General features: G+C 40.8%; 1 protein-coding gene across 1 annotated transcript; it reads left to right on the forward strand.

The window, feature by feature from the left end:
• Positions 1–616: 616 nt before the first annotated feature.
• On the forward strand, positions 617–16,919 carry mtnr1c (melatonin receptor 1C). The gene is made up of 2 exons (XM_044364542.1): positions 617–1,452; positions 14,867–16,919. The coding sequence occupies exons 1-2, from the start codon at positions 1,266–1,268 to the stop codon at positions 15,730–15,732; spliced, it is 1,053 nt and encodes a 350-aa protein (XP_044220477.1). The 5' UTR covers positions 617–1,265; the 3' UTR covers positions 15,733–16,919.
• Positions 16,920–24,851: the final 7,932 nt, after the last annotated feature.

Here is a 24,851-nt window from a genome sequence, read left to right on the forward strand (position 1 = left end):
AATCTGACAAATAGAAGTCCAATATCCACTCTACTTTACAATAGCTGTTATTCAGTCTCCACCAAAATAAGAATAAAGTCTTTACGTCGTAGATGCTTAATTATATTCACCAGCTTGTCACTTTCTGTCAGCTGTTTGGTGTTGGGCAGGTTGTTGGTTTATCAGTTGTTGTTTTTTTAAATCTGGAAACGGCGATGTGATAGGTATTTTTCAAAATGAACAAACAATAAATTGATTTGTCAGGAAAATAATTAAAATTTGCTGATAAAAATAGTCATTTGTTGCAGCCCTGATGTCAAGAATATGACTTTGGAGTGAGTCTCTCCATCACTCTCCAGCTGGCTCAATTAAAAATGATTTTAGTTTAACTTCTTCAGCATGTTTTATACAGTGTTTGGCAGTGGCAGTAATAGACTGTGGTTTTTACTACTTGGGCTGACAAAACTTAGAGCTCTTATTTAGCAACGCACAATTTATAACAACCCTCTCTTGCGGGTTATGTGTTCCTCATCGTTTGTAGGCATCTCTATCGGACACATGAAGGCGCCATTTCCATGCTCTTGAGAGTCTTTTTGCTTTTATGAAGATGAGTGGAAAAAAAAACTATGACAAGTTGTTAATGGCTGCTGTTGTAAAGCTTGCAGTTAATATGCCACAGTATCCTCGCCTCAGCTCCACATTCAGCCGAATTTTGGGTCGTTATTTTTACGAGAAGCCTGTCAGGGCGCAAAGATTGCAGACAGTTTTAGTGAAAGTCAAATATTAAATCTGACAGATTTTAACTGCCGTTGTAATGTGCTTGCCTGCAGACAGAATTGAACACAAGTACTGTCTGTATTAATGCCAGCAAAAGCCAACACGGGACTCTCTGCTGCCCTGTGCATGAGCTTCGCATCCTTGCATTTCCATTACGCACAGGAGAGCGCTCACATGCCTTTTGGACCAGCTCTCCTGGCAGAAGGGCCTTGGTCCCTCATGAAGACCACACTGGGGACGGCAGCGACATACGAGCTCCTGGCATCTTTATCCCCTTGGAAATGAACTTCTTCAATTCCTCTGCGTAATGTCTTTTACAATTTCAATTATCATGGTTTGGTTCGCGTCCTCCTGCTGCTCCGCAGGCGGAGGAGTGTGGTTTCGACCCTCAAGAAGTTCAAGACTCCCTCCCGTGAAGTCCCCGAGAATATTTGGTTTGTAAATATTTGTTTTTTTTTCCAACTGAACAACGGTGTATGTCCACCATGGCCGCTGCAACCTGAGGGGAGATGGATTTAGAGGTGAAGGATGTGAACGGCTCGAACCGGAATGAGAGCGACGGCGGACTGAGCGCTTCTTCTGCTGGAGTGTCCACTGCGCTGGCCAGCGTGCTGATCTTCACCATCGTGGTAGACATCCTGGGCAATGTCCTCGTCATCCTGTCCGTATACAGGAACAAAAAGCTCAGGAATGCAGGTGAGGAATAAAAGAAATGAGTTGAAAATAGACTCAAAAAGGGGTTGCGTTTCTTGTTTGAGATGGGGAGAGGTAGCTTCAAAGTGAGGGAAAATAAGTCACTCAAAAAATAGAGCTGAGGTTATTTTTTATTTACAATTTGAGGATAATTTATATCACCATCATCTGCCCCACAAATGAGAAGCCAAAATGATTTTTTTGAGTTAATTTTCATAGACCAATAGTATGTGGGATGCACCCTGCGCTCCTCTCTTCATTCATAACTAAAAATTATGTAATTCAACCACCCTGTGACCTCTGTCTGTGACAATCAGGCTACTATCTAAAGTGAGGGTGATGGAGTTTCCACAGCCTTGCCTGTCTGCCGTCATATCTCTTCATAAATAATAACAACCTCTTCCCTCCATCTGCCTTTATCCTTGGTTCTCCATCCCAGATTAACCACATCTCTCCCTATATCAGAACCTGTAGTGTCCCATGACCTGCGAAGATGAGACTCTGTTGTATAGCTTCTGTGTCCTTTTGTGTAGCTTTTATGTTGAACACAACCTCATATTTTGTTGTGTTACATTTGAAGTGTCCTGACAGCAGTGTGAAGGTGAAGATGATATTTATTATGATCACTTTAACACCATTTTTCTGCCTTGGCAAATATGCCATCATCATTCAATTGCCCCCTTTATGGCCTGAAGTTGTCTCAAATGGCCACTAAGTCATTTCCAGTGCCTCTTTTGGAAATTAGTCTGTAAATTGTCTCCTAAAGTCGTTTTTCATGAAATAAGGGACTGTACAAAAATTATTAGTAGGGGAAGGGGGGTTAGAAAAGTGAGATAATATTGTAATTTTTATTTTGGCGAAAGGAAGGCTTGTCTGGCTTTTTTGGGAGGGGGTGAGGGGGGGGGAGCATTCAAATCTTTTTTTTTCTTACCCAAGATTTTAATTCTATTTCAGTCTTCACGTGCAAGATAGTTACACAAACAAAAAGATAGCTTTCATGTGTGCCACAATATGCAGAGGACAACAGTCCTCCAGGGTTTTATTAATTATTCCCATCACAATCAACTAATCAGATAGTAGCTAATATGAAGTACCTACCTGGCCCATTATGTCACTTGAGAAACACAGAATACACTTGGATCTTTTTTTAGTTAATAATGATTGAATGTATCCTTCCAGTGAGTCCTTTTTTTTTTTTTTTTTACATTTCTTTTTTAATTTCTAATGTGCACATGTGTGAAAATTGTGTGTTGAGATATTAGAGAAGAGGTTGTCAAGTAGAAGGTCCAAAGAAAATATTATCAATGCTGGGGAGAGCTTTTTAAAATAGTAAAACATAAGGTTCCCTCCTTCCCACCCCGGTAATTTTTATAAGGTCCCTAAACAAATGCAATTATCAGTCATATCTTGTGTTGCAAATGATGATGGTGTCCATTTCCTTCTATAAAAAACAGATAACATCTGTATTTTCAGATCCTTTGTTGTCTGGCATAGAAAAACTGGAGCAGTGACAAGATAAATCGAAGAACAGGTCACAGGATGGTCTCAGAAATAAACATACATTGAAGCCCTATGGGGTAGGGTTATAACATAAGAGGCGGCGGGAAAAAAAATGTAATGCACATTTTATTCTCCAATCACAAGAATCATAACAACATATTTCATTTTTAATTACATGCTACAATCACATGATTCGATACTACACAAAGTACATATGAGAACACTGAGATGTGTTGTGAGAAATGTCTCCCAGAGGCGTAAAACAGAGCTAGTTCCAAATATTGTATATTTGATGTTGCCTTCAGATTATGCACCACAAACCATGGCTGTTATACCCAGCAGCTGTATGGTTAAAAGTCAAGGCAGGAAAGCCTTCTGTTGAGTCAAAAGACTAAACCTGGTGATCACAATATGATGCTAAAGAGAACATGCGAATCAGGCAGCGAGATTAGGTCAGAGAGTGTTTGGAATAATGAGCTTTTAATTACAATTTCAAATACATTACATAATGCATGTGTTCCCGTGTGCACCAGCCAAAAGCAGTTTGGCAAGAAGTTTAGGAGCCCGAAGAATAATTGAATTCTCCGTTTTGCAAAAATGACACAGTTGACTGGTCTCAAACAAAAGGGCAGGGGTAAATGTCCTGTTCAAAAGTCTTCTCCACGCTGGCGGACTATGGACACTGCACTGATTGCAGAACTCATGTCACTGTTCTCCTTCTCTAATTGGACTGACTGACAGGCCCGGTCACACGAGAGATCTCACCAGTGTTGTGGAGTTGTCAGCATGTTGTGACTCAAAACCTGAAACTCCAACAGAAGCTTAGAGCCTCTATCTCATGCTATCCATTTTTTTTTTTTTTTAAAGAATGTCCTTTAGTGACTGAAATTGTTGCTGCTGTTAGCCTATCAACAATCTCTTCTCTGTTCTTAACAAGCTATTTATAGGTTTGGCTCATTTTGTATGAATGATTAATTGTACAGAGTTTCTGAAAAGGAAACCATAGACACAGCTGAGGAAATATCACCGAACACAGAACAGTTGTAGAAGCTCTGTTTGCCATACAAGTCAGTTTTTGGGATGGATGGCTGTTTTGTGAAGAGGTGATCGGTGCAGTGTAATACAACAACATCCTCTGGGCCTTCAAACTGACTTGTGAATAATACACTGGGGTATAATTTATGATTTACTGTGAGTAAAGACCACATCCAGACATATATTTTGGAAGAATCCAGTATAAGAGGCAGACTGCTGAAAACATCCCATTTCCTCTCTCCATTACACCCTATTCAGGCTGCTGGTTTGCTTCCTCACAGACAGCAGCAGGACCTTTCCGCTCTGCTTCACTTCAACACACTTGCTTTGCACGCTGCCTCAATATATCCCTCTGCTTCATACCACTTAACCCACCACTAAATAAAACACTTGCATGTGCACAATTTCCTTTTTTCACCTCTGGTTGGTAGATGCAGGTATATCTTCTGAGGGACAGTGCCCCAATATCTTCTCATATTTGGGGAGAATCGGTACCTTATGTTCCATTTTCACAAGTCTGCAGGTTCTCTCAAGTGTGCAAATGTAATAGGATCCCTCCACTGAATCTTCAAAGGGTTGAGCATGGCACTATAGGACTGCCAATGGGGTGTTAATACTAGAGTGTCCCACTGGGGTTAACCATACTAAAAATACACTCACAAAATGCACTCATGAGAGAGGGACAGAGAAAGAAAAGGATGAAGGGGAGCAGATGGAAAGAAAAACGAGCCTGTATATGTGTGTGCCCGTGTGTGTGTGTGTGTGTGTGTGTATGTGTGCGTGCGGATTTGTGTGCAGCTTGCACCTTGATGTTAGGAGTTGTGGGTCATGGGGTGTGTTAGGTTGGGGATGGACTTCAATTTAGTTAAATTATGCATCGCATCCTCCCTGTCAATCATGAATAAAACTTAAAAACTATCCAGAGGGGGGTTAATTGAGTCAGTGGACTTAGTGAGTCAAACCAGAAGCCAATTTAAATTGACAGCGCAGATCCACAGGGACTATCACTTAGAACACTACATTAAACATGTCTTCTTTTCCCGACAACAAAGTAGTAGAGGACATTTATTTTCTGTAAGCATGGAGGTAGGACATTATCAGATTAGGATTATCTGACTAAACCGCACCCAGATAAGGTAAATGCAGTCTCTCTCAAAATGTTTGCGTCACATCCAATTTTCCCTTCCATCTCAGGAAGCTGTTTTGATAAAATATGCATAATTCATATTCATATCATCATTATGTTCACCGGGATTATGCCTAACAAGCTGTTGGACCAGACGCTGCTTGTGTTCTGATGGTCTGATTTCTCTCAGGGCCAGTGAGCCTTATTTTCTCAGACATAGGGGGTCTGATTGGTAAATGGCCTTTGATGATGACGATGATGTTTTTGGCCGGGCTCATAGCAGGCTATATCACCAAAGGCAGCTTGTGTCAGTTTAATGCTAAACTTCTTAGAAAAAAATCTCTGGCCCCTTGAACATGAGTTCATGAAGTAGTCACTACTAATTCATCAGTGCTAACGCCCTTGCCGAAAGGTTATTCTTGCTTATTTATGATAACATGACTGACTAAGTCCAGTGTAATCTAATTTGGGATATGCTCTTGTAGTAATAAGCCATGCGCTGACATTCAGCCGGATTCAAGCAACGCCAGCACTCCTACATATTTTTATGAATTCATCTTTCCTTCAAAGGTGTATAAATATAGCTGGGTGAATCAAAGCGTAGTGTATCACGTTTCCAGTATGAGCCGTGAGAGTGATGGGATGCAGGCGGTGGGTTTGACACAGGAACATAAGCCCTTGAGATTCACATGTGCACACAGCCATGCAAGTTGTCAGATTGAAAATTGATTTGGCCGGCAGGCTTTTGTTTTGTCTCTTGGTTTGTTTATCTCTTGCACTGACTTCATCATGTACCTATTCTTGCTTCAGCATAACTCCCTTTTTATCTCCTACATTGTTCTTTTTACTATACAGAACTACTCAGCTGGAATGAAGCAATGTGCCATAAATATGCCAACATTGTATATAGAGCCTATTTTAATCCATATGCAGGTTCGCACACTGGAAGGGAGGGGGTGAGTGCCATTTCTGTCTAAAATAGTTTTGAATATGCGGGAGCCTGGTGTGTACTCGATGATTCTGGTGACAGATATCTTTGTTTCACTCATGCAGCGCTAAATAGTTCTCTGCTTTGATTTACATTTCATTTACCAAAAAATATTATATGTGGCAGAAAAAGCGAGAGAGGGATGCATTGGGGCAGCTCATGGGGTGGTCGCTCACATCTATCGGAAGACTTTAAAGGAAGAATTGTTTGAGTTGTTGGAAGAGTTAACTTGGTTGACAGTTTTGTGAGAGTGTACTGTAAGATCAGATAATTACAGAGACTATGGTGTCAGACAGGTTAAAGGCTGCAAGACAGGTGGTCTGTAACCAATCAGTATTCAGGTCGAGCTCTATTCAACTCACATACGTTGATAATAATAGTTCCAACAGATTCTTGCGGGCTTTTTTTTAACACTAATACAATAATCATTTGAGTGCTGTGAGTTTGGGCGTGTTAAGCATCAGGCCTGGCCAAGTTGGTTAATTAAACAAAGAGATGTAACAGTTCATCCAGTGTTTTAATAATGGATGCCAACAAAACAAAGACAGTCATCTGGCTGCTTCACAGCAATCCTCTCAACTGTGTTTTAGCACTTACCTCATCCTCTTGACGATAAGGGGGAGAGAGGGTTCAGCCAGAGAGAGCTAAGGCTGTACGTAACATGCCCTGTCCAGCCAGCGTGCATGAGAAAACTGAGCTGCATGATGTCAGCGAGGAATCAAACCTCTGCACAATGACAAATGCACACAGCGAGTTGCGTGAGCATCACAAATACAATCTGACAGATTTGCCCACTGAGCTGACTCGAGGATGAGGAAAAAATGCTTTTATTTTTATCTCAGCTGGCTTGAGAGATGGCTTGTGCTGTTTCACTAACTTGAAAACTCAGTGTCTCTAAATACCTGTACCCATTGTCTTCCAAAAAAAAAATCCAAAAGAAACCATGCTGCACATTTTTTAAGTAACATGAGCTAGGAAGGTAGAAACAAAATGACACGTGATGTTATTTTCATTCCCACATTTGAGAGTAAATTAAAATTAGACTGGTTGCTTGACAACATACTGTAGCTGTGTTGTCCCTGGGGTGCGGGGATCATAACAGGCTTTGAACGGCGACGATTGACGGCCAACATGTGTTTTAAATCTACTCTCATCATATCTGCCAATCAACGCTGTTGTTTCAGCTGTTGTCTGATTGAGCGAGAGCTTTGTGCCTTCACATTTAGACTTCAGGAGGTATTTAGTTATATGTAGGGGTATAACTGCCTTGTAGGGGTATAATTACTTGCTTTCCTTGAATGACTGAGCAACAGCCCTCCCCCAATACAACTGGTCTTGTTATCTACGTATGTAAGTATGTTTTTGCCTTTCCTGACATGCCATGTCATTAATGTTAACACTGTCAAGTATGGAAAGGTGGGCTCCAGAACCTCTTTCTTACACAGCCTGTTCACTCAAACTAACTTCAGTACAATCCCTCCCCCTTCCCATATTTAGCAGGATAAGTGAGATGCCCCTACTCCCAAGTAAGTCCATAACCAACAATATGAACCAATATACTGAGCAACAATTACTTATTTATTCACTCCTATCAAATGAACTTTCATTACTCTCTTTTCTTAGTTTCAATTTAACGTCACTTGTAATAAACTTATCAAGTTCACAAATAAAGAAAGAAATGACAGAAATGTAATTCACTCTTTTCTGATGCCACAATTTTTATAAAAAAACTGGTGAATGTTCACCAGTTCACATAGAAAAAAAATATTCCACTTATATTCCTGTATAAAATACAGTGTCTTAACTTAAACCTTTGTCTCATTCCATAAAGTGTCTATGTTTCTGAATTTCTGAGTATTGTCTCATGCACAGTAGCAGATAGTCATCCACTAAATAACAGGTTGGACTGAATCACCTCAGCAGTCATACATTCAGCATTCCGTTCAAGAAGACATAAAATCAACATACCTCGGTCCTTGGTATAATAGTAGAAACAAGAACAAATTACCAGTCTGCTGAGACGAACGGATATGGATGAGATGAGTCACTGGGAGAGTGTAGTCTGGATGGCAGGGAATTCCTTGGTTAAATTTTCCTGAGAATCCCCCACGATGTGCTGTCTGCTTGCACAACCACCATCAAACGCCTGCTTGAAGGAAAGACCTCAAAGTAGAAGTCTCAAACTCAGTTCAACCCCAGACACATCCAATGTCTGCCCCGTCTGTCCGCAGACACAACTTTCCCAGATCTTCTCACTGGCGCCTCTCCGACCGCGACCCCAAATGCAACATAGGTGCACCACAACTGTCTAATGACTGATAACGTACATCGGTTTGAAACACATATTTCTTCTTCTTCAACAGGTTCTGGCTCTGTTTCCACATACGAATGCCCAATGCTAAAGCAATTATTTTATCACTTATACTCACCAGTAAAGCGCAACACAGTCTGCAAATCTCCAGCTTAACCTCCCATTTTGACGTCCGGCCCCTTTTCCAAAGGTAGGAATACTTGTATACCTTACATTCCCCCCTGCTAAACCTTGCCATACCAGCAACATCTCCAGAGGACTCATTTCTGAAACACAGGAAAACAGCACACATGTGTCAGTCAAACTTGTCAGTTTAACACATGCACACTCATGTTACAACTTGAATATCCAAGTCTTATTTTGTTTTATTTGGATACATCCTCAACTCTATCCAAAAACATAATCATTTCTGTACCTCGCAGAATCCTATTCTCTCTTTGAGGACGCCTAGGTTGAGATGTGTTTTCACTCTCTGTGTCTGATGCATCAGTACCCTCTAACTCTTCTTCTACTGTGGGTTCCATCTCATCAACTACCTCTTGGGTGTCATCATTGTTTTCTGAGCCTAGCTTATCTGCTTCCCCATGCTCTGCCCTTATGTCTGTATTGGGTACAAGTGTCATGGCTGGAGTGCAGATAATGCTTGTGCAGTCATTATCAGTTTCTAACTGTGCTGCAGGCCTGAGTCTACCTGTCTGCTGTCTTGTGGGTGACTGGAAAGTGCAGTGCCCCAACTGTTATTTGTGGACAACTTTGTTTGGACCTAACCTCTCTGGTCTAATAGTACCTTCACCTAATCATTCAAGTTGTCTGCCTCAGTTTCATTTAGATCCTTTTCGCCGAGGAGATCCATGGGCAGTCTTGTATCTCTGCTGACCATCAGATAGAAAGGCGAGTAGACCATGAAGGAGTGCATGTGACTATTGCAGGCCATTATTAGCAGGTACAATTTCCAGTCTCTTTTCTTCTCAGGCAGTAATGCCTTCAACATGTCATACATTGTTCTGTTGTATCTCTTGCACTGAGAGTTGCGTTCAGGGTGATAACGGCTTGTGCGGCTCTTTGCTATGCCATAGACTTCACAGAGTTATCACCCCGGCTTCAAACTTCGTCTTTGGTCTGAATACAAACGAGTAGGTCACCCATAGTAAACAAACCAGTGTTTCAAGAGGGCATTTTCTATTGTGCTGGCCATCTTGTTTTTGGCTGGAACAGCAACTGTAAACCTGGTGAGCATATCGGTGAGGACCAGCATGTTCTCATAGCCTCCAGCTGACCTCTCCAGTCCATTGCAAGGACTTCCAATAGGGCAGTAACATTACTGCATGTCAGTGAGTTAATTTCAATTAAATGTTTTGCCAGTGTCTGCTTCTTCAGGTTCTTCATTCTGGTGGATCCTTGAGAGGACATCTGCATTAATATTTTGTCATCCTGGCTTGTAGCAAACCTCAAAGTTGTAATCTGCCAGCTGCACTACCCACCGCTGCTTAACAGAGGTTAGCTGTCTCCATGTAGCGTAGTGGATTGTGGGTTGATGACTGTAAACTTGGAGAACATTAGGTATTCTCTAAATGTTTCTGTAGCAGCCCATTTAAATGCAAGGAGTTCCAGCTTAAACATGCCATAGTTTTTATCATTCTTTTCCAACTCTCTGAAGCCCTGACTTGCATAGGCTATTACATGTTCAGCTTCTCCCTGTTTTGGGATATTCGAGAACTGGTGGAGACATCAAGCAGCACTCCAGTCCAGTGCAGCTTGGCATTCCTCAGTCCAAGTGAAGGGTTCAGAGGTTCTCCCTTTATTCTCTTTCCCAATCAACACATGCAGTGGTTTTGCCAGGTGAGCGAATCCTTGCACGAATCACCTGTAGTAGCTCATAAACCCAAGTACCTGTCTCACATCTTTCAAATTCTTGGTTGTAGGCCAGGTGCACAACACCCCTGCCTTGTCTTCATCCACTTGAATGCCTTCAGCAGAGATCACATGACCCAAGAATTTCACCTCTGACCATAGAAGGGAACATTTACTGGGTTTTAATTTCAAACCTTGCTGCCTCAACCAGTTGAAAACCAGATCCAGTCTCTCACAGTGGCTGTCAAAGTCTTGGGAAAACACTATGATGTTGTCAAGATAGACAGGAAGGATGATGAAGGTCAAGTTGCCAAGTGCTACCCCCATGAGGTGTTGAAAAGTGGCCGGAGGATTACATGGGCCAAATGGCATCTGGGTCCACTCAAACAGTCCGAATGGCATCGTGATGGCAGTCTTCTCTCTGTCCACAGTCTCCTGAAAGTAGTCTGCAGTTAAATCCAATATCATAAAGAACTGTGCTTTGCCTAAAGCATCCAATGACTCCTCCACTCCTGGCAGTGGGTAGGCATCTTTGCATGTCGCCTGATTCAACCCCCTATAGCACAGCAGAAATGCACAGTGTCATCTTTCTTGATGACTATCGCTGCAGGTGATGCCCATGGGCTACAGCTCTCTTTGAGAATCCCCGGACTAACAAGATCTTGGACATGCCTTTTGAACTCTTGGAAAACTTGCGGTGGGCCTCTGAGATGTCTCTGTTTGATTAGGGCTGCATCCTCAGCAGGAATATTATGTGACACTGTTGTTGTATAGCCATAGTCATGTCCATCCCTTGAAAACACATCCTGTGTCTTGCTAGTAGTTCACTAAGCTGTTGACATTTTGGTGGCATGACTGTGTCTGTGCTCACTTGGACAGGGACAGACAACGATTCTATCTTACAGAATATGGCCTAGCTTTCATTTGACTTTAGCCCTTTTACATGCAACACCCCTTCATTTTCTTCAATCTTCATCACTTCTCTTGGAAGCGCTTCCTTCAGTTTGCTTATGGTGGCTACTCAGGACCTTGGCATCAACTTTACAGCTTTTTCACTTGTATTCATGTTTCGGACTGGAATTTTGCCACCTGTTGTTTTGTGAGGATGTTGGCCACCAAGACCCCTCTAGGGAGGCTTGCATTAAGAGTAGTTTTTACTAGCACTTGGCATTTTACTTTAGCTGACACTCTGCTTCAGCCTTCAACCACTATTTCACTAAATGGAGGGATAGTGACCGCCTGCCTGCCAGCCAGCTTGACAAAGTCAATCTTGCCATCGGGATTAATGTGCTCGGCTTCTTTCTTTAGTCTGGCCAACACCCAACGGACACCTGCTTCTCCTTCTAATAGATTGTATTTGTCCATCCTTTTTTAGCTCTCCTTCAGTCATGTAGTGTGCCTCAAGCTCCTTGATTACATTCATTCCTATAATACCTGGGAACCCATTCATCCTTTTTCTGTCTGGGTGGGTGTCAGTAATCATTAAAATGCACTTCTTACCAACTGTCTTTCCCATAAACTCTATCGCTGCTTCTATACACCCTAACAGTGAGATATCCAGTCCATTTACTGCAGTGAGTTCAATCCAGTTCGCAGACATCATCTCTTTTTCTCCAAAGTGTTCCCTGAAATGAGACTCAGTGATAGTAGTCACCATTGAACTTGTATCCCAGAGGCATGTGGTTTTCACACCGGCCGTTGCTAATTCAATGGACCAGTAGCACCCAAAAGCATTTCTCCGGAGAGCTTCATCCACTTCCTCCCTAACAGACTCCACTGCTTGACTCCCAATCATGGGTGAGCCATGGCTGTCCAGCCATTTCTCCATAGAACTGTTACCTTCTGACTCAGCTGCTCCTGGGGCATACAAGGGTGACACAGTTGTGACTCTTACATTTACTTTCTGTGAGTTGTGCCGGGTGGTGTGTCCCGGTTCCCCAAAGTTGAAGCAACAATACCTCCCTCTGTCATCTTTCAGAGGTGTCCTCTTTGGGGACTGGTTTTGTTGCCCTTTGACCTTTTCCTTGTTGTAAAGTGCTTGGTATAGTTCTTCATGATGAGCAGCTATCTTCTTTATCTCCTCATGAGGCATTTCGATTGTTAATGTGGACTCTGAATCCTCCACTGCTGCAGCAGCATTTACTACACCTCAAGCACCGACACCATCAGAATTAGGGTTCTCTATGCTGGATTTGACTCAGTTTTCCTTGAAGGTCATATGCATAAGAGTGTGTAGTCTCTCCTGGCATCTGCTTTCTTTCATAAAACTCCTTAAGCCTTGTACCCATGGGGACCTTATCACCATAGGTCTGTAGGAGGACATTGAATATTTCACTAACAGAGTGTTCTTTCCCTTCCCAGCATGAATTTCAACGTTGCTTTAGCTTCATCTTTCAAATACTGTTTGACCAGTTTAATGCAGTCCTCTTCGGATGCTTTCATGACTTGGAAAACAGACTTCATTGATGCATCCCTTTCTTCAACACTTTGATCACTGGACTTGATTTGGCCTCCTCTGAAATCTGGGAGCTTACGATCTCTCTCAGTGTAAATGATAGGTGGATCCTTTAAGGCAGCAGCTTGTTGGTCAGTAATAGCTTTTGCCAGTGTGAGGGCTTTTCTTTGTTGAGATCTGGCCTGTTGCATGGCATCTGCCTATTCTGTGAGCCTCCTCTGTAGCTCAGCAAAATCTTTTTTTAGGTCTTCCACTTCTGACATCTTTAGGCTGGTTAACCTGGGACTGATGTATACTGTAACTGAGGTTAACTAAATAAGATCCTGTTCATGATGCCAATTACAGGTATGTGGCAGGGAAATGAAGCCACCGCCTTGTAGGGGTATAACTACTTACCTTGAATGATTGAGCAACAAAAAGATCCAAGTCCCCGCCCTCAATACAACTGGTCTCGTTACCTACGTATGTAAGTATGTTTTTACCTATCCTGACGTGTTATTATCTTGTTGTTATGTTAATACTATCAAGTATGACAAGGTGGGCTTAAGAACCTCTTTCTGACACAGCAGCTACCTGGAGTGTAGTGTGCACTAGCCTGTTAACTCAAACTAACTTCAGCACAAACCCTCCCCCCTCTCATATCTAGCAGGATAAGTGCCCCTAAGATGCCCCGATTCCAAAATAAGTCCTTAATCAAAAACATGAACCAGTATACTGAGCAACAGTGACTTATTTATTCACTCTAATCAAATGAACTTTTATTACTCTCTTTTTTTAGTTTCAGTTTAAGGTCACTTGTAATAAACTTATCAAGTTCACAAATAAAGAAAGAAATGTAATTCACTCTTTTCTTACACCACAATTTTTACAACAAAACCGGTGAATGTTCAACATTTCATATAGAAAACCAAATATTCCACTTATATTCCTGTATAAAATACAGTGTCTAAACTTAAACCTTTGACTCAGTCCATAAAGTGTCCATGTTTCTGAATTTCTGAGTATTGTCCCATGCACAGTACCAGATAATCATCCACTAAATAACAGGTTGGACTGAATCACCTTAACAGTCACACATTCACCATTCAGTTCAAGAAGACATAACATCAACATACCTTGATCCTTGGTATAATAGTAGAAACAAGAACACGAAAGCCGGGAAAACTGTATATAATGCCAACAAACACTGGGTTTATTTTCACTACTTCTTCACTCTTAAAATGTGTAGTGCTCACACAGAATACGCTCTCCATTGCACAATGTTGACTCAAAACTTGTGGGAAGCTAGGGCTGCTTTTGCAAAACACCAGTTAGATTGAATTCTGGCTCCACTGCATGTTCTTGTTATCTGACACAACGGTACAATTTGATTTATTGTTTTATCCCCCACCTAGAACAGCTGCACTGTAACAATATCAGACGTCATTTTCTATGATTCATGTCTTCTGAGTAGATCCAGTGTCACACTACCAGCAGCTTAGACCTCAGGAGGACAGGAACTCGTTTGGATGTAATCGGACAATAAATCACCCATGTCCCATTTTTTATGTACTTTAACTGAGTGTTCAAATGATTTTTCCCCATGGGCAGACGGAAGTTTAAAACAAAAACAGCCCAGTTTGAGAATTTTATTGGGATGGACTTGCCAAATAAAATTCTGTCCTCACAATTATGCAGTATACAGTCATTTGACGATGTACTATAGATTTGTGTGCTGTATGTTGGGAAATGACAAATGCTGATATTTTCTAAATAATACTAAGAGTCTTCAGCCATGCTAGAAGACTGACTGACCAACATTGCCATCTCTAGAGCTATGCCACTAGCGTGGCTAAAAATGTTGTTAGTTTTGTCAGTGAGACGGTGAGTTACACTGAGAAGAAAAGAGACTGTGACACTGAGGGACCTGTGCCAATAAAGCATTTGCCTGGATCCAGATCTGTGCAGTCAAGAGTACATGGTAAAAGCCCATCAAAATGAGCCTCAGAGGGCACAATGGAGCTGCTCTTTTATGACAGGAAGTCGTACTTCCACTGACCCAGGTTATTTTAAGGAATTTAACCTGAAGCATTAAGTTGTGCTGTATGCTTTAATTATAGATGAGTTTAGGTCATGTTTTGTCTGTTGTTTGAACCTCTTCTCTTTCTCCAGGCAACATCTTCGTGGTGAGTTTATCAGTTGCAGACCTGGTGGTGGCACTGTACCCCTACCCTCTGGTCCTCACAGCCATCTTCCACAATGACTGGACTATGGGTGACCTACACTGCCAGGCCAGCGGCTTCATCATGGGCCTCAGCGTCATTGGCTCCATCTTCAACATCACAGCCATTGCCATCAACCGTTACTGCTACATCTGTCACAGCCTCCACTACGACCGTCTGTATAGCCTAAGGAACACCTGCTGCTACCTGGGCCTCACCTGGCTGCTTACTGCCATTGCCACAATGCCCAACTTCTTTGTAGGCTCTCTGCAGTACGATCCTCGCATCTACTCCTGCACCTTTGCCCAGACAGTCAGCTCATACTACACGATCTCGGTGGTCATCATTCACTTTCTGATCCCACTACTCGTAGTGTCTTACTGCTACATGAGGATATGGGTGCTGGTGATTCAGGTGAAACACCGGGTTAAACCGGAGCAAAGAACCAAACTGAAACCGAGTGACGTGAGGAATTTCCTGACTATGTTTATGGTGTTTGTGTTGTTTGCTGTGTGCTGGGCTCCATTGAACCTCATAGGTCTAGCAGTGGCTATAAACCCTGTGAAAGTTGCACCCAACATACCTGAGTGGCTCTTTGTCACAAGCTACTTCATGGCGTACTTCAACAGCTGCCTCAACGCCATCATATATGGACTACTAAACCAAAACTTTCGTAAAGAATACAAGACGATTCTCCTCTCTCTGTGTGTCCCACGTATGCTCCTCATGGAGACCTCCAGGTGTGCCACAGAGGGCCTGAAGAGCAAGCCTTCACCGGCTGCTACAAACAATAATGTAGCAGAGATAAATGTATAAACTGGGAAACTGGGAAACTCAGATGAAGTTTCTCTGGAGCCTCATTGTGGATGTGTGCCATGATTCACCCAGTGTCTTTACACAAGATGTGTATCATTTTCCAGTTGTAAAGATAAAATCATGTCTGGAGAGGACACTTCTGCCATCATATTTCAGCCATGTCAGATGCTGTTCCCTCATGCTGCAACTATCAATTGTGTCACTGGTACATTGTGTTGTTTGGTGACAGCCTCCCTGCACTGCATTCAAAGACAGACCAACTAAATGGTTCACAAGCAAGAAAAAAATCCAGATTACCAGTTAGTATTCACCAAAAACATCATGAAAGGTAATGATCTGTGATAATTACTCTCCTAAAATCAATCAATACGTACTGTAAAGACTGTTATTTGGGAGACTTCACTTTTTAAGCCACATCCCAGCATGTCTATATCACATGCACGAGAATGACTCACTGCATATTTGCACCGATTGATTATGATTACATCAACAGCATAGTGAAAAAAATAAATAAATGTGTTTTCTATTCCCACTGTGTCTTTGCACTCTTAAATGCAGCTTTAATAATGGAAAAGCCAAAAGGTTAGTTGTTCTCTTTCAATGCAACCCTTAATCTAATTTTAGATCCAAACTGAAGTCATTTTAAGACTCACTTACCAAGGATTTAAGATTATTACTTTGATTTTAGTGACTGAGACTATTAAAACTGGGGTAGGTGCCAATCTGGAAACATATATTAACTGCTGTATAAGCTGTGGAGAAGCTTGCATCCCATATTTCATTCTCAGTGTATATGAATATCTCCTTCTTACTGGGAATGTGGGCTGTATTAACTGATACTGTTTTACCCTTCGGCTTGTCGAAGGGTGTGTTTTTGTGAGGGCAATGATAACCTCACAAAAACAATGATGCCCTCACAAAAACACACTGGGGAGATTGTGGAAGCTTTTGCTCCAGTTTTAATCCAAGAAATATCAAGTATCAAATATCAGAACGGGCTTTGTGTGTTCATCGAAAAAGGTGTGCCTTGTTGTTTATAGAATTGAATTCTCTCATCGTTTTCAGTCAATTCCTCCGGTAAACAAAACTGTCTTTTCACCATTTTAACTATTGCATTATCAAGTTACCAGGCAAAAAAGTTCAAAGCCCCAAGGGCCCCCTTTCAGACCTTGAATGATTTAGGAATTGGAGAAATTACGAAAAAGGGGAGGAACAGACGATAAACAAAGCTAGCTTTCTTGTTTATTAAATGCCTGAGGGACACGATAGGCATCAGGAGCCAGAGATGTAATTTCGTGATACTGCAAGTGTGCCTGAGCACATGTCACCCTAGCCGAGATGAGCTCTGACAGCCTCCCAGCATAACTTCCACCCAGCAAACAAACTATGAGCGGTTCACCTCACAGGGAGATGTCAATGTGACACATTCTTGATATGATGCACTGTTACTGGAGTACTGAAGAGATTACACATTTCCAATGTCTAATTCAATGATGTATACATATTCTTAGCATATTTTACATTTACTAGCAGATCCATTTTCTGAATTTTGTATTCCGCTGTGCTTTGCTGCAGCTAAGCTACCCTGCTGGATGTCTGACTAAATTTAAACCCTCTGTGGACGATTTATAGATGCAGAAATGGGAATCTGAATCCATGATGGATCTTGGATCGGTAAAGGTAGACTCAAGCTGTCTTATAGAGCCAGGTGCTGCCAAGTTGCACAGCAGCAAAATGGCACAAAACTGTTCAATTCTGCCTGCAATCTTACAAGTCAGTGTCTCTGATGTGGAAAAGAAGTAGCCCACATGCCAGTACAAGGTCAGCCACAGATGAGTGGCTAGAGGGGCTTGAGGGAAGATGACAGTGTCGGCTCAACCACACCAAAGAGTCACAGACTAATGGCAGGGTCATCCTTCTTTCTTCTTTTCTAACCTTCCACTACTCATTCTCTCCTTTGTGCTCTCTACCTGTATTTATTTATCCCACTCTCTCTTACGGCATCTTGAAGTAATAGTTTTGAGACTATTTGGGACATTTGGGGAAATACGCTTTTTGCTTTCTCGCCAAGAGTTAGATTAGAAGATTGATACCACTCATATCTGTCTGTTAAATACGAAGCCACAACCAGCAGACAGTCACCTTAGCTTAACGGGGGAAATATCAAGCCTGGCTCTGTCCAAATGTTGAAGTCCAACTGAAATTAAATGGCCTTTTTTTGGCATACACATCTGCTCTGTAAATCACTTGTCCTGTGTTCTCCTTTGAGAAAAAATCAGAAACCGAAAGGAAAAGAAATTTATATTTCAAATTCTTAGACTTCATGATGGTGCCCCCTAATTTTACATTATTTCGATTAAATACCGTTCCGCCATCCACTTACGTTAGCTGGAGTCTTTATTTCAATACAGCAAATCAAATCTTGCATAAAACAGTAATGTGGCATTTGATCATAGGCAGAGCAGATAGTCACACTGAACCTGATAGCATCCTGCTACACAATACACAAGCTACAGACTCTGAACAACAACCTGCATTAGCTTTCCTGCTAAAGTCTCCTTCTTATCTAACTTACAAACACAAACACGTCTTGTCTTGCACCTTAGCTTGTTGAACGAGCCACCAAACCAAACATTCATGGGGGGGAATTGCACCACTAACACTTAGTTAGCATGCTAGATAGCTAATTAGCTGCTCAGCTAATGTCAGTCAAACAAGTTTCAACTCACCCCCTCAGCCGGCTGAGGCAAAAGTAAGCATTTTTGATATTTCCCCAAAGATCTTTTTTCTTGATTCAGTACAAAACTATTAAATATACCGCCCTAGTCAAAGGTTTGGACAGTGTGGTGGTATGACTCTTATTTCTGAACAAGAAAGCAAATGTCAAACTATTCTATCTGTAAATAGTCATGCAACTGACAGTGTCCACTCTGACATAAACAAGTTGATATTTGACATGTACAAATAATTCTTTTTTTTTAATTAATTCTACCAATGCTAGATAACTCCTGTGATGTGGTGTGGACGCTTTGTAAAATATTAACTGGCTTTATTATACTAAACCTATTGTTAAAAAAAAGACTCTGACAGGACTCATATTACTCAGTGGATTCATCAAAGATAAAATCCAGGATTCACTATGAATAGCTGAAATGACAATCCATCCGCACTGTCAGTCATTTTTCCTTTGATTTAATAGGAAGGGCAGTAGCTTGTGGACATATTTTTCTTCTGGTCATGTACAAGGACAGCATGATGTGTCCACATAGACGTATGTGGTTCTGTCTGTCTGTGACTTATATTCTCTTTCTGATAAGTGTTTCACAATCTCTCTGGTTTCTCTCTGACATCATCTCCATTTGCCTTCACTTTGCTGCTACCAAGTAGGCTTTTTACAGCCAAGACACATCATAAATCTCCATGTACTGTCATATTTGAATGTCGGAGATTAGTATCATAATTGTGTAATTTTATTGTCATATATTAGGCAAGTATCCTTGTCTTCTTTTTTGTAAACATATCTAAGAGAGCAGTAGTGCTCTGTGCAGCATCCACTTGACGTCACTGGGTATTTATTGCCAAAACTGGACCAAGCACAGGAGGAGCGAGGCATAAACTTGAAATAGTCTGAGGACATGATACTCTACACCCTGCAAAGTTATGTTTTTACTTCCTCATTTTCTTTTCCTCCTCGGTGGTATATGAACAGGAGAGGCCTCGAATAAACACATTCTCATTTGTGGGAGATAAAGATTATTTCCACAACAGCAGAACATTGTCACCACAAATGTGGTTAACACAAAATGCATGAGCAATGAGGCATTATATGGCCTAACGCTTGCATGATATGATGGTTTTTCAAAGCCAGATGTAACTCCCCTCTTTGCACAGAGGAATTTCTACAGCTCTTGCACATCAGTGCATTTTACAGCAGTGGGGTTTCACTGTGGGCCCGCTGCCACAATAGCAAGTCTCCTAATGGATTTGTACATCAGCTTTAGCACTGCCTGTGTTCTCATGCATATGATGTGTTCCTACATGTCCCGATGGGTGTGGGTCACAATAATACCAGGAGGTTTTAGGTGGACTAACTGCTGTCCAGCTTGATGTCCACCACTGCTGCTATTATTAGTCATATTTCTATCACTATTATTGTTGTTATTGTTATTATTGTTGTTGCTGTGCTTCTCTGTGTCTCTCTCCCCTCTCTCCCTCCCTCTTTCTCTCTCAGCCCAAGCGGTCAAGGCAGACGGCTGCCCACCTAGAGCCCGGTCCTGCTCGAGGTTTCTTCTCCTTAAAGGGGAGTTTTTTCCTGTCGCTAAGTGCTTGCTCATTGAGGAGTGTTGGGTCTCTGTAAATTAAAGAGTACAGTCTAGACCTGCTCTATGTGAAAAGTGCCCTGAGATAACTTCTGTGTTGATTTGGCGCTAAATAAATAAAATTGACTTGACTCGACTTGACTTGTGGGTCCAAGGAAGCCAGTGAGAGCAGGAAAGGGGGATGTTGGTGATTATTTGCGTCAGATTTCTTGACTTTATTTATAGACTGAATCATATACAGCAGAGGGGATTATAGATGACCTTGTAAATGTTTAATTATTTAGTGTAAGTGTTCCCATGCTCCCTGTTTGTTGATAATAACCTCCAGTGTGCTGTGGTGCCAGTGGTGGAAGATGTACACAGATCTTTTACTTAAGTCAAAGTGCCATTACAACAATGTGAAAATATTCCATCACAAGTTAAAGTCATACAAGTATTATCAGCTTAATATACTTGAAGGACCAAAAGTAAAACTACTCGTTCCACAAAAAAAGGCCCCTGTGCCTGTTATATGTATTGGATTGTTAATACAGATGTGATAATATGTAGTATTTTTGTATTGTTGTTGCTGGTCAAGTGGTTGCTATCCAAAAGACATGGTGGACATGGTTCGAAAACCAGAGAAGTTTGAAGGGGAAATTTCTCTTTGGTGAACCTGCTAACAACTCAGACATCTGAAATTTGACAAGGGGCCCCATGTAGACACTGTTCTTGTGTAAAGAGGTCACATGTCAAAGGATTTGGAAACCACTGGTTTGAAATGCATTGCAATTCATAAGCTTTTTTTCAAAATCTTAATCTGAAAAGTAACTAGAAACTAAAGCTATTAAATAAATGCAGTGGCGTAAAAGGTATAATATGTCCTTCTGAAACTGTAGTGGAGTAGAAGTGTAAAGTAGCACAAACTGGAAACACTAAATTAAAGTACAAGTACCTCAAAATTGTACTGAAGTACAGTACTTGACTAAATGTTTCCACCATTGCATGGCACCAAAAGGAAAATACTAGCCCATTAAAGTGCTGACGTGAGTGGATGCTATTAGTGATCCTATCACCACCCTCAGCAGTTATAAGTGCAGTGGATGACAAAGGTATTGACAGCGTGAAACTATTTTTAAAGTGTTTTTATTCTTACTTTCACTTAAAATGGAAACTTCATTACAGTAATAGCTCCCCTGTTATGACGCGTTGCATATTTTCTGAAGGACATTGTGTCACTTGGTCAAAACAACAGGTGTAGAGTGTGGGGGGTGCCTCATGTTTGACACAGAGTACTGGTGACATGTGGAATGCAAAAGGCATAGCTAGGGGAGTCTAGAAGAGACAGCCATGGGAAATACTTCCAGAAGGTCAGAGGTCAAGATCCATGAGGAAGGGCAACCTAGTGTTGAAATTGCAATAGAAGACCCCTTGACCAAATCTACACACTGTAATTCCATTGAGAACATTACTTTCATGAAGCTCCCAATTTAGAAGCAGTTGTTTAATTAAAATCCATCATCCCACCATAAGAGGGTGAACATGTGCGGTCAGTGTGTATATCAGCTTTGTCATCTGTGGTTTCAGTCTGTTCCCAAAGCTCACTGCAATAAACCATCTAATTAATTTTTAGTTTTGCATCTGTTTCCAGAGAAAATAAAAATCCAGTATTGGGAGGATGTAACTTTCATCTGGAACAATTACTGATGACCTGTTTATGAAAAGCGGTCACTGTTTATAGTTATTCCTCACTCTAATGATTGGCTGAAGATATTATGTAATACAATTCAAAAAAGAGTTACGGTTGTCGTGGAATAGTAAGATTTGACAAGCTAATATTGAGTATAACCAGTGTTGGCTCCTACACAAAAAGGCATTTAATTTTAATCATTGCCTTGTTTCAAGTGGGGTAAAGTCAGATGCATTTTGTATGGGAGCAAAGACAATATTATCATGTTGTTTTTTTTATTTTTTATTTAAACTTAGTAAAAAAAAAAAAATACACCTGCTATTTCTTGACATCAACATTAGTCTCATTCCATACATTCACAAAAAACTATTCTTTGATCTAATTATATTGTTTGTGAGGTACAGTTATGTTTTAGGTTTGTGGTTTTATAAGCAAAGCTTGTTGAAAATAATACAGGCAGGTCTAATATAGTATTTACACCATGCCACTGAAAAAACTGACATTGATATGACAGAAAATCACACTCTCTGTGCCTCCGTTGAAAGGCAGAGAAAGTAACATCTAATGATGTCTGCATACAGAACTAGTAAATAAAAATAAATGTATTTAAAATCAAACATTACAGGTCAACACACAAGCAGGTTTGAAGATGACTGTTCTAAACTCTCCCCTGTTCTCCCTGTTTGTCTCCAAAGAGCAACACCCACAGTTACAAAACAAAAAAGGCAAAAAATACATTTTAAAATAGCTTTTGGTGGTTTATCCGGCAACAGATTTGAGAATATTATGATTGACTGTGACAACTCTGTGTGTCTGCAGAACTGGTGACGTCTTGGGTTTCTGTGGAGAAACTAATTAGGAGTGAAATTTCGACAGAAAGCAAAATGATTATTTTGAGCACACATCACTGAGAGTCTTTTCAAATGAAATGTGTTTTGGGGAACCTGCTGAGCATGGGACCGGTGAGAACGAAGCCAACTGGAGCAGAAAGTGCCACTCCTTGACACTCAGCCAAGAAGACCTCAACCAGAAACACAGCCAGCTCACCGACACTAAATGTATATACACGGCACGAAATGGACTAAATGGCTCTCTGTTACACCAGCAATTTAACAAGAAATAGTCTACACTGTTACATTATTCAGGAATGTAGAGTACACAAGCACATACTGTACATGTGCATTGGGCCTGCACAACCACTGAGCACAGTGAGGCCACGTCATGCTATTCTTCTTCATGTCCATTTCCACCAAACATGCAAGATAATAGTGCAGGGAAGATATTTGAATGCTTAACTTATACATGTAAATAAATCATTGCTTTACTTCTATCTTCAGGGCTCAATTGGGATTGGACAGAGTGGAAAGTGACGTCAGGATTTAAATGGGCAATTGTAAAATATTTTATTTTCCTATGGGGAAAACACACTTTTTAAAAAATAAGTCTGGTTTCAGTGCTACAAGTATACATATTATAACATATTATTACAGTATATGGTCCCTGATTCAACCTCTAAAAGTCACACTCCTCATAATATTTTTAAGAAAATTCCCACCTTCTCTATGCAAAAATTGAAACAACAATCCCTTGCATTTCTTGAAATTATCGTGATGCTCATATGAGCTTATATGGGTTTGTATCTGTCAGATAATGAGTTTGCAATCTAACAAATGAGCTGTGATTATTCTGCTTTGCAGGAGAGTCTTGTGATACCACAAGACTCTCCTGCTCTGGAAAGCAGAATAAAATCGTATACACAATCAATCCACAAAAGATGCAGTGTGTAAAATATCTAAAACTAGATATTTTTGAAAGAATGAATATCCTGCATGGGACACTGTAATAAGCTGCTACAAAAGCACTGTTGTTGTCCAATGACAATCATGTATCTCCAAATGTGAGTTTTTCATATTAATCAAAGGATTAAGTGTTCTTATATGGGTTGAGAAAATAGTCATTCTTAAAATAAATAAACCATTTAAAACCCCTTTGGATTAATGAAAAATGTGCTGTCGCGAACCCAGAAACGGACTTGTTTTTATTAACTTATGAGAAGTTGATCTTTTGGAGATACAGGGTTTTCAAAGGACAGCAACAATAAGTGATACTGTCGTATACAGTATATTTCTATTGAAGCATTGTTGCTATTCACATGGTCAGTTTTGTGTTTACACAAAATAACCCAAACACACAGACCTACCCAAAGTGAGCAAGAGTCATCATTTAAGTTGATATGAATTTCTTCCAGAGAAGCAATTAATAAAGGGGACCAGTTTTTCCTAAATTCCTCAAGTTTGTCCCTCAAAGCAACCCTGATTCTTGCAAGGTGAAGGGTTCCCCACAGGTTGTTTAGCCAATATTGTACTCAGGGTGGTTCATGTGTTTTCCAGTGTGTCTCTGATGTAAATAATCAGTATGAACAACACACACACATCTTTCATGTCCAGGTGCTGCATCCAAAAAATTGTAGATCTACCTCCCATGTTAACCTCTACCTCACAACACTGTAAAATGTTCCCTTTTAAAAATATTTTTCTTTAGAAAGAGTTCAACATTTTGAGCCCGAATAGGCCCTTCATCAGGTAGAGAGGCATGAAACAGACTTAGATGTGTGTCATTGAATAAAAGGTCTTAGTCTCTCCTGTGGATGTGGCTACAACCACAGAGTTGATACACTTTCTTCAAACCAGTGTCTCTGACAATTGTTGGCTCAGGTTGAATTGCAGTACCAAACGCACTTGAAAAAACAATTTTCTTCCAATTAGTCTGCTTAGGACAAGAAACAAAGCTATGTAATAAAGTGCCTTCTACACACTGTGTTGACACCTCTGAAAAAAATGCTGCAGAGTTTACTTTTGGAACAGTATAACCTGTGTAACATTTTAACCTGGATTAAACACATGCCTAGCATTTATGGATTATGTGTGTGGTATAAACTGTCACCCCATATGTTTTCAGACAATGCTTCCTCAAATTTTGTTCCTGTGCTTGCTTCATAGCCTCCATGAACACTGACAACAGGTAATATTGTAACTGGGTTTTTTTTTTTTTTTTGGATGTGACTTCTAATTGTCTAATTGTCTTCTATTGTCTACTTTGGTTCAAACATTTCTTTAATCTTTAATCAGGAT

The sequence above is a fragment of the Thunnus albacares genome, chromosome 10 (genome assembly GCF_914725855.1).
Source record: "Thunnus albacares chromosome 10, fThuAlb1.1, whole genome shotgun sequence".
NCBI lineage: Eukaryota > Metazoa > Chordata > Actinopteri > Scombriformes > Scombridae > Thunnus > Thunnus albacares.

Coding starts and splice junctions, on each gene's coding strand:
- mtnr1c (XM_044364542.1), top strand. CDS start 1,266: ATGGATTTAGAGGTGAAGGATGTGAACGGCTCGAACCGGAATGAGAGC. Junction 1,453..14,866: donor CAAAAAGCTCAGGAATGCAG/GTGAGGAATAAA, acceptor CTCTTTCTCCAG/GCAACATCTTCGTGGTGAGT.